At 39.8% G+C, this 13,582-nt stretch overlaps 1 protein-coding gene across 1 annotated transcript in view; it reads left to right on the top strand.

Annotated features, from left to right (window-relative positions):
• The window catches only part of FBLN7 (fibulin 7), an 88,509-nt gene extending 75,209 nt beyond the window's left edge, over positions 1–13,300 (top strand). The window contains exons 6-8 of the mRNA XM_075267714.1: positions 206–343; positions 3,029–3,167; positions 12,782–13,300. Coding sequence (XP_075123815.1) covers positions 206–343; positions 3,029–3,167; positions 12,782–13,154 — 650 coding nt within the window. The 3' untranslated portion in view covers positions 13,155–13,300. The remainder of the gene's footprint in view (positions 1–205; positions 344–3,028; positions 3,168–12,781) is intronic.
• Positions 13,301–13,582: the final 282 nt, after the last annotated feature.

The following is a 13,582-nucleotide window of genomic DNA, read 5'->3' as shown; positions in this document are numbered from 1 at the left end:
TTATACATAGGAAAAGGAAGGCATGTAAAAAGGTATAAAAAGCAAAAAAACAACACAGTGGTAGTGTGTAACGCTAGCGTGTGGAGGAAGTTTATCATGACATAAAATAGACATGCAATGCATTTATGTTTTACATATTTGGTCTGCATACTATGAATTGCAAACATATTAAGATATGTATCTTTTTTTGTGTCCTTTCTTGTAGATGTTAATGAATGTGAGGTGTACAAGGCAGAAGGAACAACCCGGCTTTGTCTACATACTTGCATTAACACTCCTGGATCTTACCGATGTGCCTGCCCTGCAGGATATAAACTTCTTAGTGATGGTAAAAACTGTGAAGGTAAGAGCAGTGTAAGTGATGCGTGTAAATGCATAAAATGTAACTCCTACTGTAACAGGTCTAGAGCTGAAAGGAGCGGAAGTCTATATTTAATAAAGCCTTCCCGTGGTGAAGGATAGCCAGAAATATGTGTGAATGAAAGAGAGAAAATGAGACAGAGAGATAGGGGATTGCAATGGGATATGAAATGCAGTGGTACAGGTATCTCTACAATAGTATTTAGCCAAAAGAGAACAAATAAGTAATCAGAATACAATACAAAATGACTGGACAAATCAAAGCAGATCTGTCAGCGTAATATGCTGCCCTATCTAATAAGCATATTAGAGCTGGTTTTCTGTACTATTACTAGCCAAAATTGTAAAATGTTGTGCTGTTTGGCCACGAGGAGGGTTGAAGGAATACACCTAACACATAACTTATGTGTTCAGGTTTGCTCATACATCATGTGACTTGCAGTCTGACCTTCTGAATCCTAAGGCATCCACTATGTGGCCAGATATGAGTCACTCCTTCTCTGCCAAACTATGAGAGCCTCTATGTAAGTTTTATAAGCTTGCATAGAGACACAGACTTGCGGTATGCTGCAGGATTTGGAGGGTCAGACTACAAGTCACGAGACATAACAGTGGACCTGAAGGGTGCAGGGATTTCTGCAACAAAGCACCAGTAAGCAAACTGCTAGCATTATATTTCACCATAGGTAGTTTACCAACAGTGGCAAATTATAAAAAAATATGCCCCATTGCTTTTGAAAGTCATTTTGAATATCTATCTGAAATGTATAGTTTGGAATGTGCTACGAAAGTCAAGAAAAGTCATTACCAGATGTTACACACTCTAGTTTTAACTCGTCCGTCCTGTAAACAATTATATGAATCGTATAATTAAATTAATGGGAAAAGTTTCCAGATTACATTGCCATGGATGATTTCATTAACCTCAAAATGGAATACCTGAACTTACTATTTAATTATGTCAAATGCGCCCCAGGCACAAATGATTATTGTGAATTAACATTATTTTTATAATTCCATTATTGCACTTGGCTGGTATAAACTATCTGGCGACTATTCACATGCAATTGAGTTTAGTTTTCTTTTTCTGGTTCATACTTGCCAGAATTAGAGTTACAGTGCAGCCACATCTTGGAGCGCTACTCTTTTTCAAAGCATTGAGGAATTGCTTTAACCCCTATTACTTTTGTCTTAGATTTGTTTGGGCTTTGAGAACAGGACCTAACAGTTTAGCCCGAGTAGCGAGGGGGTGATGGCTATCCTCTTCTCCCTGCATCTTCTCCAAGTGGTTAGGGATAACCAGAGATATAATAAAATAAAATAAATAAAATAAAGCTTGGGCAAAGTATTCTAGGGGATATTAAGACATTCTCTGCTCCATGCCTTCTCCCTGCATGTCCATGTATTCCATATGTACCACAGCCCCTTACCCATTCTTTCACCTTCAATATTACTCTACTCCCTGCTGTCTGATGTTATCTGCTCCATTTCTACATCCTCTCAATGTGCGATCTTCAATTTGACTGATTGTTTACATAAGATCCATCTTCATATTCAGCCTGACACACCCAGAGCTCTATGGAGAAGGGAAGGGTAGAGTAGGAGGTTGTTGACAGCTAGTTAATTGATATATTGCCTCATTCTGTGCACTGGTAGCCTCTTATCCACAACCTAATAGCATTAAAAGAGCAAAGAGTAGCAGCAACAATTATTTATATGTCTTTTTTAACACCATCTTCATCCCACTTCCCTCTTCACAGACTAATATTACTTATATTTCCTTGTACCAAGCTCAGATTTAATGTATAATTGTAACTGTTTAGGCATAGGAATAACATTAGCTCAATTTTATAAATCCAAATATCTTTTAATATACTTTAGATGTTTTTAAAGGGGATGTCCACTTTCTAATATTGATGACCTTAGGTTAAAGGGATTCTATCAGCAAAATCATGCTGATAGAGCCCCAGATATGCGTAAATGTTATATTAAACTACCCCCCGTTTTAAAATAATACCCTAAAAAAGAATGTGATCTACTTACGCATCGTGCACGCTGGGTGGGCATTCAGGGTGTGCCGTCTTCTTCATCCACGCCTCCTCTTCCTCCGATGTCCTCGGGTCCCATCCGCCTCCGGCACTCACGAACTGACATTGATAAAAAAAAATGGCCTGGGCGCATGCGCAGTAGCATGCGGCTTCTACTACGGCTATTGTGCATGCGCCCTGGCCATTTTTTTAAATCAATGTCAGTTAGCGAGCGCCGGAGTAGGACGGGACCCGAGGACATCAGAGGAAGAGGAGGCGTGGATGAAGAAGAAGACACACCCTGAATGCCCGCCCAGCGAGCACAACGCTTAAGTGGATCATTCTTTTTTAGGTTTTTCTGATAGAGCCAGCAACATTAGATCTGCAGATGAGTTAGAACAGTGTAATTCCTACTTGGGAATCAGGCTTTCCTTTTCTCATGGTGGGGTCCTTGCAGTCAGACCTCCAGTGATGATACATTTATTATTTTTAGACTACCCCCAGACTTAGTAGGGAGTGTAGCTAAGCTTGAGCCACAGGTCACAGGTCTGTCCTAATGGAAATGGACAAAAAAGCCGCATTTACTTTTAGGAATTATACTGTATATTATCAAACTATACATAACATTGTTTACTTTTCAGATTTGGATGAGTGTACTTTAGGACTACACAACTGCTCAAAACATTCCATGTGCATAAACACTGCGGGTGGTTTTCAATGTGTCTTCCCTGAGTGTCCAAAACCATATGGGAATATCAGCTATGTGAAGACATCACCCATGTAAGTAGAGCATCTTTAACATGTTTGAGTAAGAGTTCACTTATTCTTATGAATCATTCTCTGTATGTAACATATGATTTTGTATACTGCTACATATTTCCTGTACACTGGAGAGTTACTCTTACTTAATGTACCTACTATGTTGCAGAATGATGGGGTTCACTGCAATTTATGAACCTAATGTTTAAAAAGAAACTGTAACATTTGCAATTTGTAGTTTTGTAAAAGAAAAATGTCTTGCCTTTCTGGAACATTATTTGCTTATTGATGCATTAGAATTACTTTAGGCTCTGTTCACATCTGAGCCGTGCTCCCTGTTATTCTGGTTCGGATGTAGAGCCTGACCACTAAAACAGCAGCTACACACGGACGCACAATGTGTCTGCCCTTTTCATATTGAAAGAGGCAGCGAGAAAAGTCCTCAATGCAGGACTTTCTGTCCCCGGATTTCTGGCGGTTTTGGCAGCAGAGTCTCCAATGGCGCAGATGTGAACTTAGCCTCATATGTAATATTAACATAAATAATAAAAATTTGTGAGTTATAAATTGGATGTTAAGTATACGACACCAGAATAGAACTTAAAGTTCAATGATGATGATGATGATGAATATTCCTTGCAAGAACCGGATGAAGAATGGAATGAAGCAAAGTTCTAAGATAATATACTCCATATTTGATACTTTCTGGACTAATACAAGTATTTAAATAAACACATAAGGAGAGTCGTCTTATAGCAACAAAATGTTTGCAAAGGGAGCTGGAGATAAATATACTTGCTGGCTATTTTACTGAGATTTTTATTGGTTGTAAAAAGGCTGGTATTGGGCTGCAATGGGACTACAAATGCAGCTGATACTTACATCACAGATTCCTACCTCTGCTTTTCTCACCAAGATGGGCTATTGCTGTGGTCACTGTTGGATGAGAGGCAATTCCGGCCATTTTCTACCATGTCCGGACAGAAGCAAGAAGTGTAGCGCAGTGGGGTCCTGTGCACCAAAGTGGAAGCAGAAAGGGATTGGTGAGGTTTAGCCCCCTTGTTGCTCAATATCAGTCTTTTTAATACAGCCCATGCATACCTGCAATTCTTTCTCAACCTATCATGTCAACAAAAAGCTAATATGAGTGTCGCCTGTGCAGAGGAATCTGGATTATTCTATTTCCTGCTACATGGTGTGCTTGTTCCTAACATCTCTGTGTACCAGATCCTGTATTATGCCTGCCTCGAAAACCCTCTTTCTATTATAAGTATTCCTTATAAGATATATATATTTATCTACTCATTGACAAAACAGAATAATGTAGCCAATAGGAATTGTTTGAAGCAAATGATACTTTACATGTGTTAATATGTAGGATATCTTGTGGCACAGTTGCCCACAGATGTAGCAGTTGACCCTGTAGATCCTTGTAGCTTGGTGAATCTGACATCCTTGATAGTTCCATAAATGCTCAATTGGCAATGAATTTGTTGATCAGAACCTAAAGGCAGTGTTTTAGTCTGTCTGAGACATTCCTGGGAAATCCTTGGTGTGGGTAAGCAAGCATTATCCTGCTAGAAAAATTCCAATTGGACGCCTTGCCATGAGAGGCTCCCCATGTAACTGCAGGATGTCCTGCACATATTCATCACATATTACTAGCTCCAAATTTAGTTTGCAACAGGAAAATGATCCTAAATAAACAATCAATAACAACTATCTTCAGTATAAAGAAGAACAATGAGTCCTGGAAGTGTTGATATGGCCCAGAAAAGGGATTACATGAAGAGACATAAGGATTTGAGCAAGCCTAAATCCAAAGAAGATCTGTGGTTAGTATTCCACCATGTTTAGAACATGCTCCTGTCAGGGATCCGTAAACCCTACTAATCACATAAACATGCGTAACCCTGGCTAGGATACAAAGGAGTGAAGCGATCCCACATACACACAAATAGCTGCCACCATTTACAGTAGACGAGACACTGATATATACAGACCACTCCCGACTGCGCCCATTGGCTCACAAATAATACAATAAAAAATAAAAAATAACAAGCCTAAGCATTACATCTACTCTCTTTGGAATCATAGAGATGTTTAAAGCCAAGAAAAACCTTATTTATTTTTAGATTTTAAGGGTGTCTGAGTTTTTGATGGAACTTACAAATAAGAGTCTTCCTGGGAATATCGCTCTGTTGATGTCTGACCCTTCAAAAGTGTTCAATTATTCTATTTTCTGGTGATAATTTCCCAATTTTGTTTGCATCTTGATCTGCAGTTCGCTCAACAAGGGGGAAGCGTTAACCTCCGTCAGTAACCTCTGTCAGTAGCTTATTGAGCAACACTTCCCAAGATGCTCAGGACTGTGCACAAAGTCTCATCCAGTTGTCTATGTATTACATATTGTCATTCTAGTTATGACACTATCTAGACAGGTCTTATATATGCAATGTATATACTAAATAATGTTTGTGGTCCTATATAATCTTTTTTGCAAGCATCTCTCTCCTTACATCGCCATGCTGAGTCCTGAATCATGTCCTTTACCTACTCTGTGCTGAGCTATTGGAATCTTATCACAGGCACAGATCTGCACTGATAGACTTACCCCAGTCTGTCAAGTGAAGAGGAGTTCTGCTTGTGAGCCAAGGAGGAGAGGTGTGCACGGAGCTGAAAGGAGAGAAGTGCCTTTGCATAGATTGTGCTTGTGAAGAAGGTGCTGGATCTACCCTTTTATTTCTTAGATTCTTGTCTCCATAGCCTCTACTGCTAAGGACATAATTTACTTAGTGACAGGTCATGGACAGCAGATTTAAATGATAGTGATTTGCAATTATTTTCAGGAAGGGGTATTCTATGAATTCAGCATAATTTATCTGAAAAGTTAGTGACCATTTAATATATAAAAAAAAATAGTACAGAGCTTATTAATAAAAGAAGTAATGAAAAAGACACATAAATGCAAAGAATACAAAACAAATATGGAATAAAATGCAACACCTCTTATAAGCCTGGCTGTGGAGCTCAGCACAGATGTAAAGGCTTAGCTGCATCTCCAAATATCGGACACTGAGCTCATGTACATCATCCCTTTTTGAAGAACCCCTTACCCCATCCACTTTCCTTGAATCTCCCACCTGTGGCTGGTCAGGCCAGTAACCAATCTAGACAGGTATGACATATGTTGGGAATATCCTATAACTCTTGGCGAGGACCACATATACAGTGCCTTGCGAAAGTATTTGGCCCCCTTGAACTTTTCAACCTTTTGCCACATTTCATGCTTCAAACATAAAGCTATAACATTTTAATTTTCGGGGGAAGAATCAACAAGTGGGGGCACAATTGTGAAGTGGAACAAAATTTATTGGATATTTTAACCCCTTAGTGACCAGCCTGTTTTGGACCTTAATGACCAAGCCAAATTTTTGAAATTTGCCCTGTGTGACTTTATCAGTGAATAATTCTGTAACAGTATATTGCATCCAAGCGATTCTGATATTGTTTTTTCGTGACATGTTGTACTTTACTGAGAAGGTAAAATTAGACTGATATAACTTGTGTAAATTTATTAAAAAACTCGCAAATGCTGAAAATTTTGAAAATTTTTCAATGTTTTCCATTTTTAGCTGCGATATCTCACATATACACAATAATACAGGGCAAAAAAGTTAGTAGTTATATATTTCCAAATGTTCCTTTTGTGTTTCAAGCATATTTGAGATAATTTTAGCATATTTGAGTAACTTAGACAATTTACAAGTTTATCAAGTTTATAAGCAAATTTGGGAAATTTTGAGTGTGTGATTTTTTCCTGTACCAAGCTATGTTTGCAGACAGGAATAGGTGGCATAATGACAGAAACTCCCATTAAATGACTCAGTTTGGAAAACTAGACCCCTTCAGGTATTCTTTGAGGGGTATAGTGAGCATTTTGATCAAACAAATATTGTTTTGCAAGAATTATTACAAATGACAAAAAAAATTTCATTTTCATTTTCTTCAAATATGTGTAATTTTAAAGCCAGTTTTTTTGCACACAACACATCAAAAAGAAGAAACACACCCCAAAATATATCACCCCACTTCTCCCGTGTTAAAAAATGTTCACTTTGTGGCCTTAGTCCTATGTACGCACATACAGTAGGGCCTAAGAGGTCGGGAGGGCCAAATGGATTTCAAAACACAAATTTTGCTTGCAGATATTTTATGTCCATTGCACATTCAAACAAGATTTGAGTTACCAAAGCAATTGAAAACACCCATAAATGACACCATTTTATAAACTAGACCCCTTAGGGTATTCATTGAGGGGTATAGAGAGTACTTTGACCCTATAAGTTTTGAGAAAATTTGCGTCAAACAAAAAAAAATCATATTTTTTACACAAGTGTCATTTTATAGGCCGTTTTTTTTTGCACATAACACAAGAAAATGAAGAAAAACACCCCAAAATAGATGACCCCATTTCTCCCGTGGTCAAAAATGTACACTTTGTGGCCTTAATCCCATGTACGGACGCACAGTAGGGCCCAAAAAGAAGGGAGCACCAACTGGATTTCAAGACACAATTTTTGCTTCTAAATGTTTCAGGCCCATTGCTCATTTAAACAAGATTTGAGTTACCAAAATAATTGAAAACCCCAATAAATGACCCCATTTTATAAACTAGACCCCTTGAGGTATTCATTGAGGGGTATAGTGAGTATTTTGACCCCATAGGTTTTAAAAGAATTTGCGTCAAACAAAAAATTCTCATATTTTTTACACAAAAGAGTAATTTTAAAGGCAGTTTTTTTGCACATAACACATGAAAATGAAGAAAAACACCCCAAAATAGATGGCCCCATTTCTCCCGTGTTCAAAAATGTACACTTTGTGGCCTTAATTCTATGTACGGACGCACGGTAGGGCCCAAAAAGAAGGGATCACCAACTGGATTTCAAGACACAAATTTTGCTTGCAGATATTTCAGGCCCATTGCACATTCAAACAAGATTTGAGATACCAAAACAATTGAAACCCCCCATAAATGACCCCATTTTATAAACTAGACCCCTTAAGGTATTCATTGAGGGGTATAGTGAACATTTTGACCCTATAGCCGTTTCACAGATTTTACTAACTTAGGGATGTGTAGGTTAAAAATTAGTAAAATGTCCCTTTATCCCCAAAGTTTTCATTTTCACAAGGGGTTAAAGGAGAGAAAGCCCCCCACAGTTTGTTACACAATTTCTCCTGAACATGGCAATACCCCATATGTGGCCATAATCTGCTGTATGGGTACATGGTGGGGCTCAGAATGGAATGAGCGCTAATTGGATTTTGGAGGGCAGATGTTGCTGGAATAGTTTTCAGGTGCCATGTCGCATTTGCTGAACCCCTAAAGTACCAATACAATGGAAACCCCTCAAATGTGACCCCATTTTAAAAACTACACCCATCAAAGAATGTATCAAGGGGTATTATCATTTTGAGCCTAAAAATGCTTCCCAAAAATTAATGTACAAAATGAAAATTGAAATTTTTAAAGAAATATGCCATTTCGGTGCCCAATACGTTGCACCCACTTTGTGTTGTCAGAGACCTGCACTCCTAAAACTATTAAGGGGCCATCCCGAGGGGCAAAAAATTATATATGTGGGTGTAAACTGCTGCTTGGGAACACAGCAGGGCTCAGAAGGGAAGGGGCAGTGCGCTTTTTAGCTATTGGGGTACAGTGTTAGAGGGACTTTCGGGGCGCCATGTTGCTTTTGCAGAGCCCTGGAGGTGCCAGTAAACTGGAATTCGCCAAGAAGTGACCCCATTTTGTAGGGGAAATTTTAGGGTCTCGGCAAATATGACATGGTGTCCAAAAACCAACAATCTAAATCTGCACTCCAAAAGCACATAGCGCTCCTTCACATCTGCGCCCTGCTGTGTACCCAAATGGCGGTGTATGCCCACATGTATGACACTGGTGTACCCCGGATAACAGACTTAATGCCATATGTAGGTAGAATCGGCTGTTTGGACACAGCCGGGCACAGAAGGAAAGGAGCGCTATATTGGTTTTTGGAGCACAGTTTGGTTTTAGGACACCATGCCACTTTTGCAAAGCCCCTGAAGTGGAATCTGCAGACATGTCACCCCATTTTGGACACTACCCCACTGATGGCATTTATCAAGCGGTGTAGCGAGCATTTTAACCCTTGAGGGTTGCATTTATTTGGTTTCCAGAAATGAAATTGCGGCTGATAATGAGAAGTTAAAAATGAAGTTTTCCAGAGATTCGCCATTTCAGTATCTGATATGTTGTGCCCAACTTATGTCAGCAGAGATACACACTCCAAAAACTGGTAAGTGGGTATCCCGGGCACAACAGCTTTCAGAGCGTTCATCTCTGATACGAGTCGGACACAACATATTACGCACTGAAATGACCGATTCTTGGAAAAATTGGCATTTTCACTTCTCACAATCAGCTTTGTATTCATTTATGGATAATATGTTATAGCAACACTTGGGGGTTAAAAATGCTCTCTGTACCCCTGGATAAATCCTTCAGGGGTGTAGTTTCCAAAATAAGGTCACATATCAGGGGATTCCACTTTACTGGCGCTTCAGCTCTGCAAAAGCGTCATGGCATCCAAAAACCAAACCGTCTGTGCTCCAAAAACCCAATAACCCTTCTTTTCCCTTCTGTGTCCGGCTGTGCCCTAATATCAGTTTATACCCACATATGACATTATGTCCGTTATCCTGGGTACACCAGTGTCATACATGTGTCATACATGTGGCATAAACTGCAGTTTGGGCGCACAGCAGGGCGCAGAAGGGAAGGAGCGCTATGCGACTTTTAGAGTACAGATTCAGATGTTTGGTATCCGGACGCCATGTCATGTTTGTAGAGCCTATAACGTACCAGAAAACTGGATTCCCCAAAGGAGTCACCCCATTTTGAAAACTGCACCCCTGAAAGAATATATCAGGGGGTGTAGTGAGTATTAGTACCCTGGACGTGATTGCAGAGGGGATGGCGAAGGGGAATATATAAGCGGTGTGGAGAACATTGCAAACACCACATTCCCTACTATGTCCCATGATTGAGGGAGTCACTCTGGGGTCACTTAGGGGGTCACTTCCGGTGTCTTTTCCCTCGTAAGTTGTAAATCTGGGGTGTCCGCTGATATTCACTCGCACAGCTTATATATTCCCTACCTGACGCAGCCAGTTGTATTCTAATGATTTGGCGATTTTGGGGTTGTTTGTCTTCACATTACTAGATGCTATATTTTCTTTATTTTTATGGTGTCGTGGCCATCTAAGGGCTTGTTGTTTGCGGGATGTGATGCATTTTGTAATGACACCATTTTTGGGTGCCTACAACTTACATTTTATTAACCCTTTTTTGCAGGATTTTTTAAAGAAAAATCAATCCTGGCATTGCATTCTACCTTTTAAATTTTTCGCCATGCAGCGTACAATATAAGTAACATGTTCCCTTTATTCTACGGGTCAGTACGGTTACGGCGATACCTCATTTCACCTTCATGTACGAATGATTGTTGTCCTATGGACAGACTCTCCCACCTCAGCTGTTGATCTCTGCAGTTCATCCAGATTGATCATGGGTCTTTTGGCTGCATCTCTGATCAGTCTTCTCCTTGTTTGAGATGAAAGTTTAGAGGGACGTCCGGGTCTTGGTAGATTTGCAGTGGTCTGATACTCCTTCCATTTCAATATGATTGCTTGCACAATGCTCCTTGAGATGTTTAAAGCTTGGCAAATCTTTTTGCATGCAAATCCAGCTTTTAACTTCTCCACAACAGTATCTCGGACCTGCCTGGTGTGTTCCTTGGTCTTCATGATGCTCTCTGCACTTTAAAAAGAACCCTGAGACTATCACAGAGCAGGTGCATTTATACGGAGACTTGGTTGCACACAGGTGGATTCTATTTATCATCATCAGTCATTTAGGATAACATTGGATCATTCAGAGATCCTCAATGAACTTTTGGAGTGAGTTTGCTGTACTGAAAGTAAAGGGGCCGAGTAATTTTGCGCCCCCCACTTTTCAGTTTTTTATTTGTTGAAAAAGTTTGAAATATCCAATAAATTTCGTTCCACTTCACAACTGTGTCCCACTTGTTGTTGATTCTTCCCCCAAAAAATTACAATTTGATATCTTTATGTTTGAAGCCTGAAATGTGGCAAAAGGTTGAAAAGTTCAAGGGGGCCGAATACTTTTGCAAGGCACTCTAAGTATGATATACTCAGCAAGTGATACCAAACATTTTTACCAGTCCAAGCATACCAATCATGAAGATCAAATTATATTCCCTTTCATAGATACTTAATTTGGTGTTGTTTGGAAGTAGCATGGTCTCTGTTCTTGATGTCCTAAACAGGTGTGTATCCACCAACCACACTCCTGTACAATGATGGTTATGAAACTTATGTTTTTGAGGTTATGGTACTTTGCTCGATCACACAATTTTGGCCACCATGCTTCCAGACTGACAAAGGAACCACAATGTCTGATACTCAAGCCACACACAAAGAGCCATTTGGCCTCTTAGTATGTAAATTGACTGGTGAATTCACTGGAAAGTCACAATTTAATTAATACTGGGTCTTAATTGATCACCTGCACTCTGAGCAGTGGATTGCGAATTAGTTAAAGGGGCTCTATCAGCAAAATCATGCTGATAGAACCCCACATATGCGTGAATAGCCTTTAAAAAGCCTTTACACCCCCCCCCCCCCCCGTTTTAAAATAAAACCCTAAAAAAGAATGTTATCTACTTACGCATCGTGCACTGTGGGCGGGCATTCAGGGTGTGTCTTCTTCTTCATCCACGTCTCTTCTTCCTCCGATGTCCTCCGGTTCCGTCCTCCTCCGGCGCTCGCGAACTGACACTGATATAAAAAAAAATGGCCTGTGCGCTTGCGCAGTAGCACGCGGCTTCTACTATGGCTACTGCGCAGGCACCCAGGCCATTTTTTTTTTTTAGCAGTGTCAGTTCGCGAGCGCCGGAGGAGGACGGGACCGGAGGACATCGGAGGAAGAAGAGGCGTGGATGAAGAAGAAGACACACCCTGAATGCCCGCCTACAGTGCACGATGCGTAAGTAGATAACATTCTGCTTTAGGGTTTTATTTTAAAACGGGGGGGGGGGGGGGTAGTTTAATATAACTTTTAAGGTGCCTGAATAGCCTTTTTAAAGGCTATTCACACATATGTGGGGCAGCATGATTTTGCTGATAGAGCCCCTTTAACACAGATAGGAGCCGCAATCAAACCCAACCAATGTACTCAACACATTGAAGCGAACTACAACAATGAACACAAAAACATAACTCGACCCATACATCATAATATTGTATGACTTATACATAGTTACTCACACCTACCCACCATGGTGTGCAAATGTACCTATAAGAATTGGTAATGCTTTGAAGGCAAAGGGTTGTCATACAAAATATGAATTTTGATTTTGTTCATTTCATTCACTTTGCATTTTGGTTAATTGGCAAAATTAAAAAATTAACATTAAAGCATTCTTACTTGCTAAAACTTTTGCATAGTACTATCCATGTGTATATAATCTATATAATCATTATAATAGAGCTTTTTTCCTTTACAGTCAATGTGAACGAAATCCGTGTCCAATGGACAGCCGATCTTGTCATCATGCACCAAAGACAATCTCTTTCCATTACCTCTCCTTACCTTCAAATATTCCTACACCAGTTTCACTTTTTCGTATGGCAACAGCATCAGCACCAGGAAGACCTGGCCCAGACAGCCTGAGGTTTGGAATAGTAGGAGGAAATAGCAGAGGTAACTTTGTCATGCAAAGATCTGATCGACAGACAGGAGAACTAATACTTGTTCAAAGCCTACAAGGACCTCAGACAATAGAAGTGGATGTGGACATGTCCGAGTACTTGGACCGCATGTTCCAAGCAAAACATGTGTCAAAAATCACTGTCTTTGTTTCATCTTACAGCTTTTAGGTTGAGGTGAGAGAAGAATGAACATTAAGACGCAACATGATTTGTGAAAGGTGGTAAATTACTGTTTACAGAATGGACTTGTGGAAACTTTATGGCACCTCTAGATATAATCTACTCTTATTTACATCACAGTCAATGCAAGTATAGGTTTAACTCTTTCAGTATACGGTATATAATACAGAATATATGCTACTGCATTGTACTATTGCTATGGTTCAAGCCTAATCCAATAGTAAAGGTTGTCAATACCTCAGTGATGATGACGTATATAAAGAGGAGCTTCCACCACCTCCACCAGTTTTTTGCACCCTTTAATCACTGCCACGTCACTGATTCCGGTACAATTGGCAGTCAAAACAGTTTATTTTGGTGTCTGATGTTAATAAAGATGTCTGTAGTCAATTGGGAGTTCTCTGGCAGTATCAGAC

This window comes from Leptodactylus fuscus, chromosome 3 (genome assembly GCF_031893055.1).
Source record: "Leptodactylus fuscus isolate aLepFus1 chromosome 3, aLepFus1.hap2, whole genome shotgun sequence".
Lineage (NCBI taxonomy): Eukaryota > Metazoa > Chordata > Amphibia > Anura > Leptodactylidae > Leptodactylus > Leptodactylus fuscus.
The sequence above is the reverse complement of the archived record's forward strand: the minus strand, read 5'-3'. Positions and strand labels throughout refer to the sequence as shown.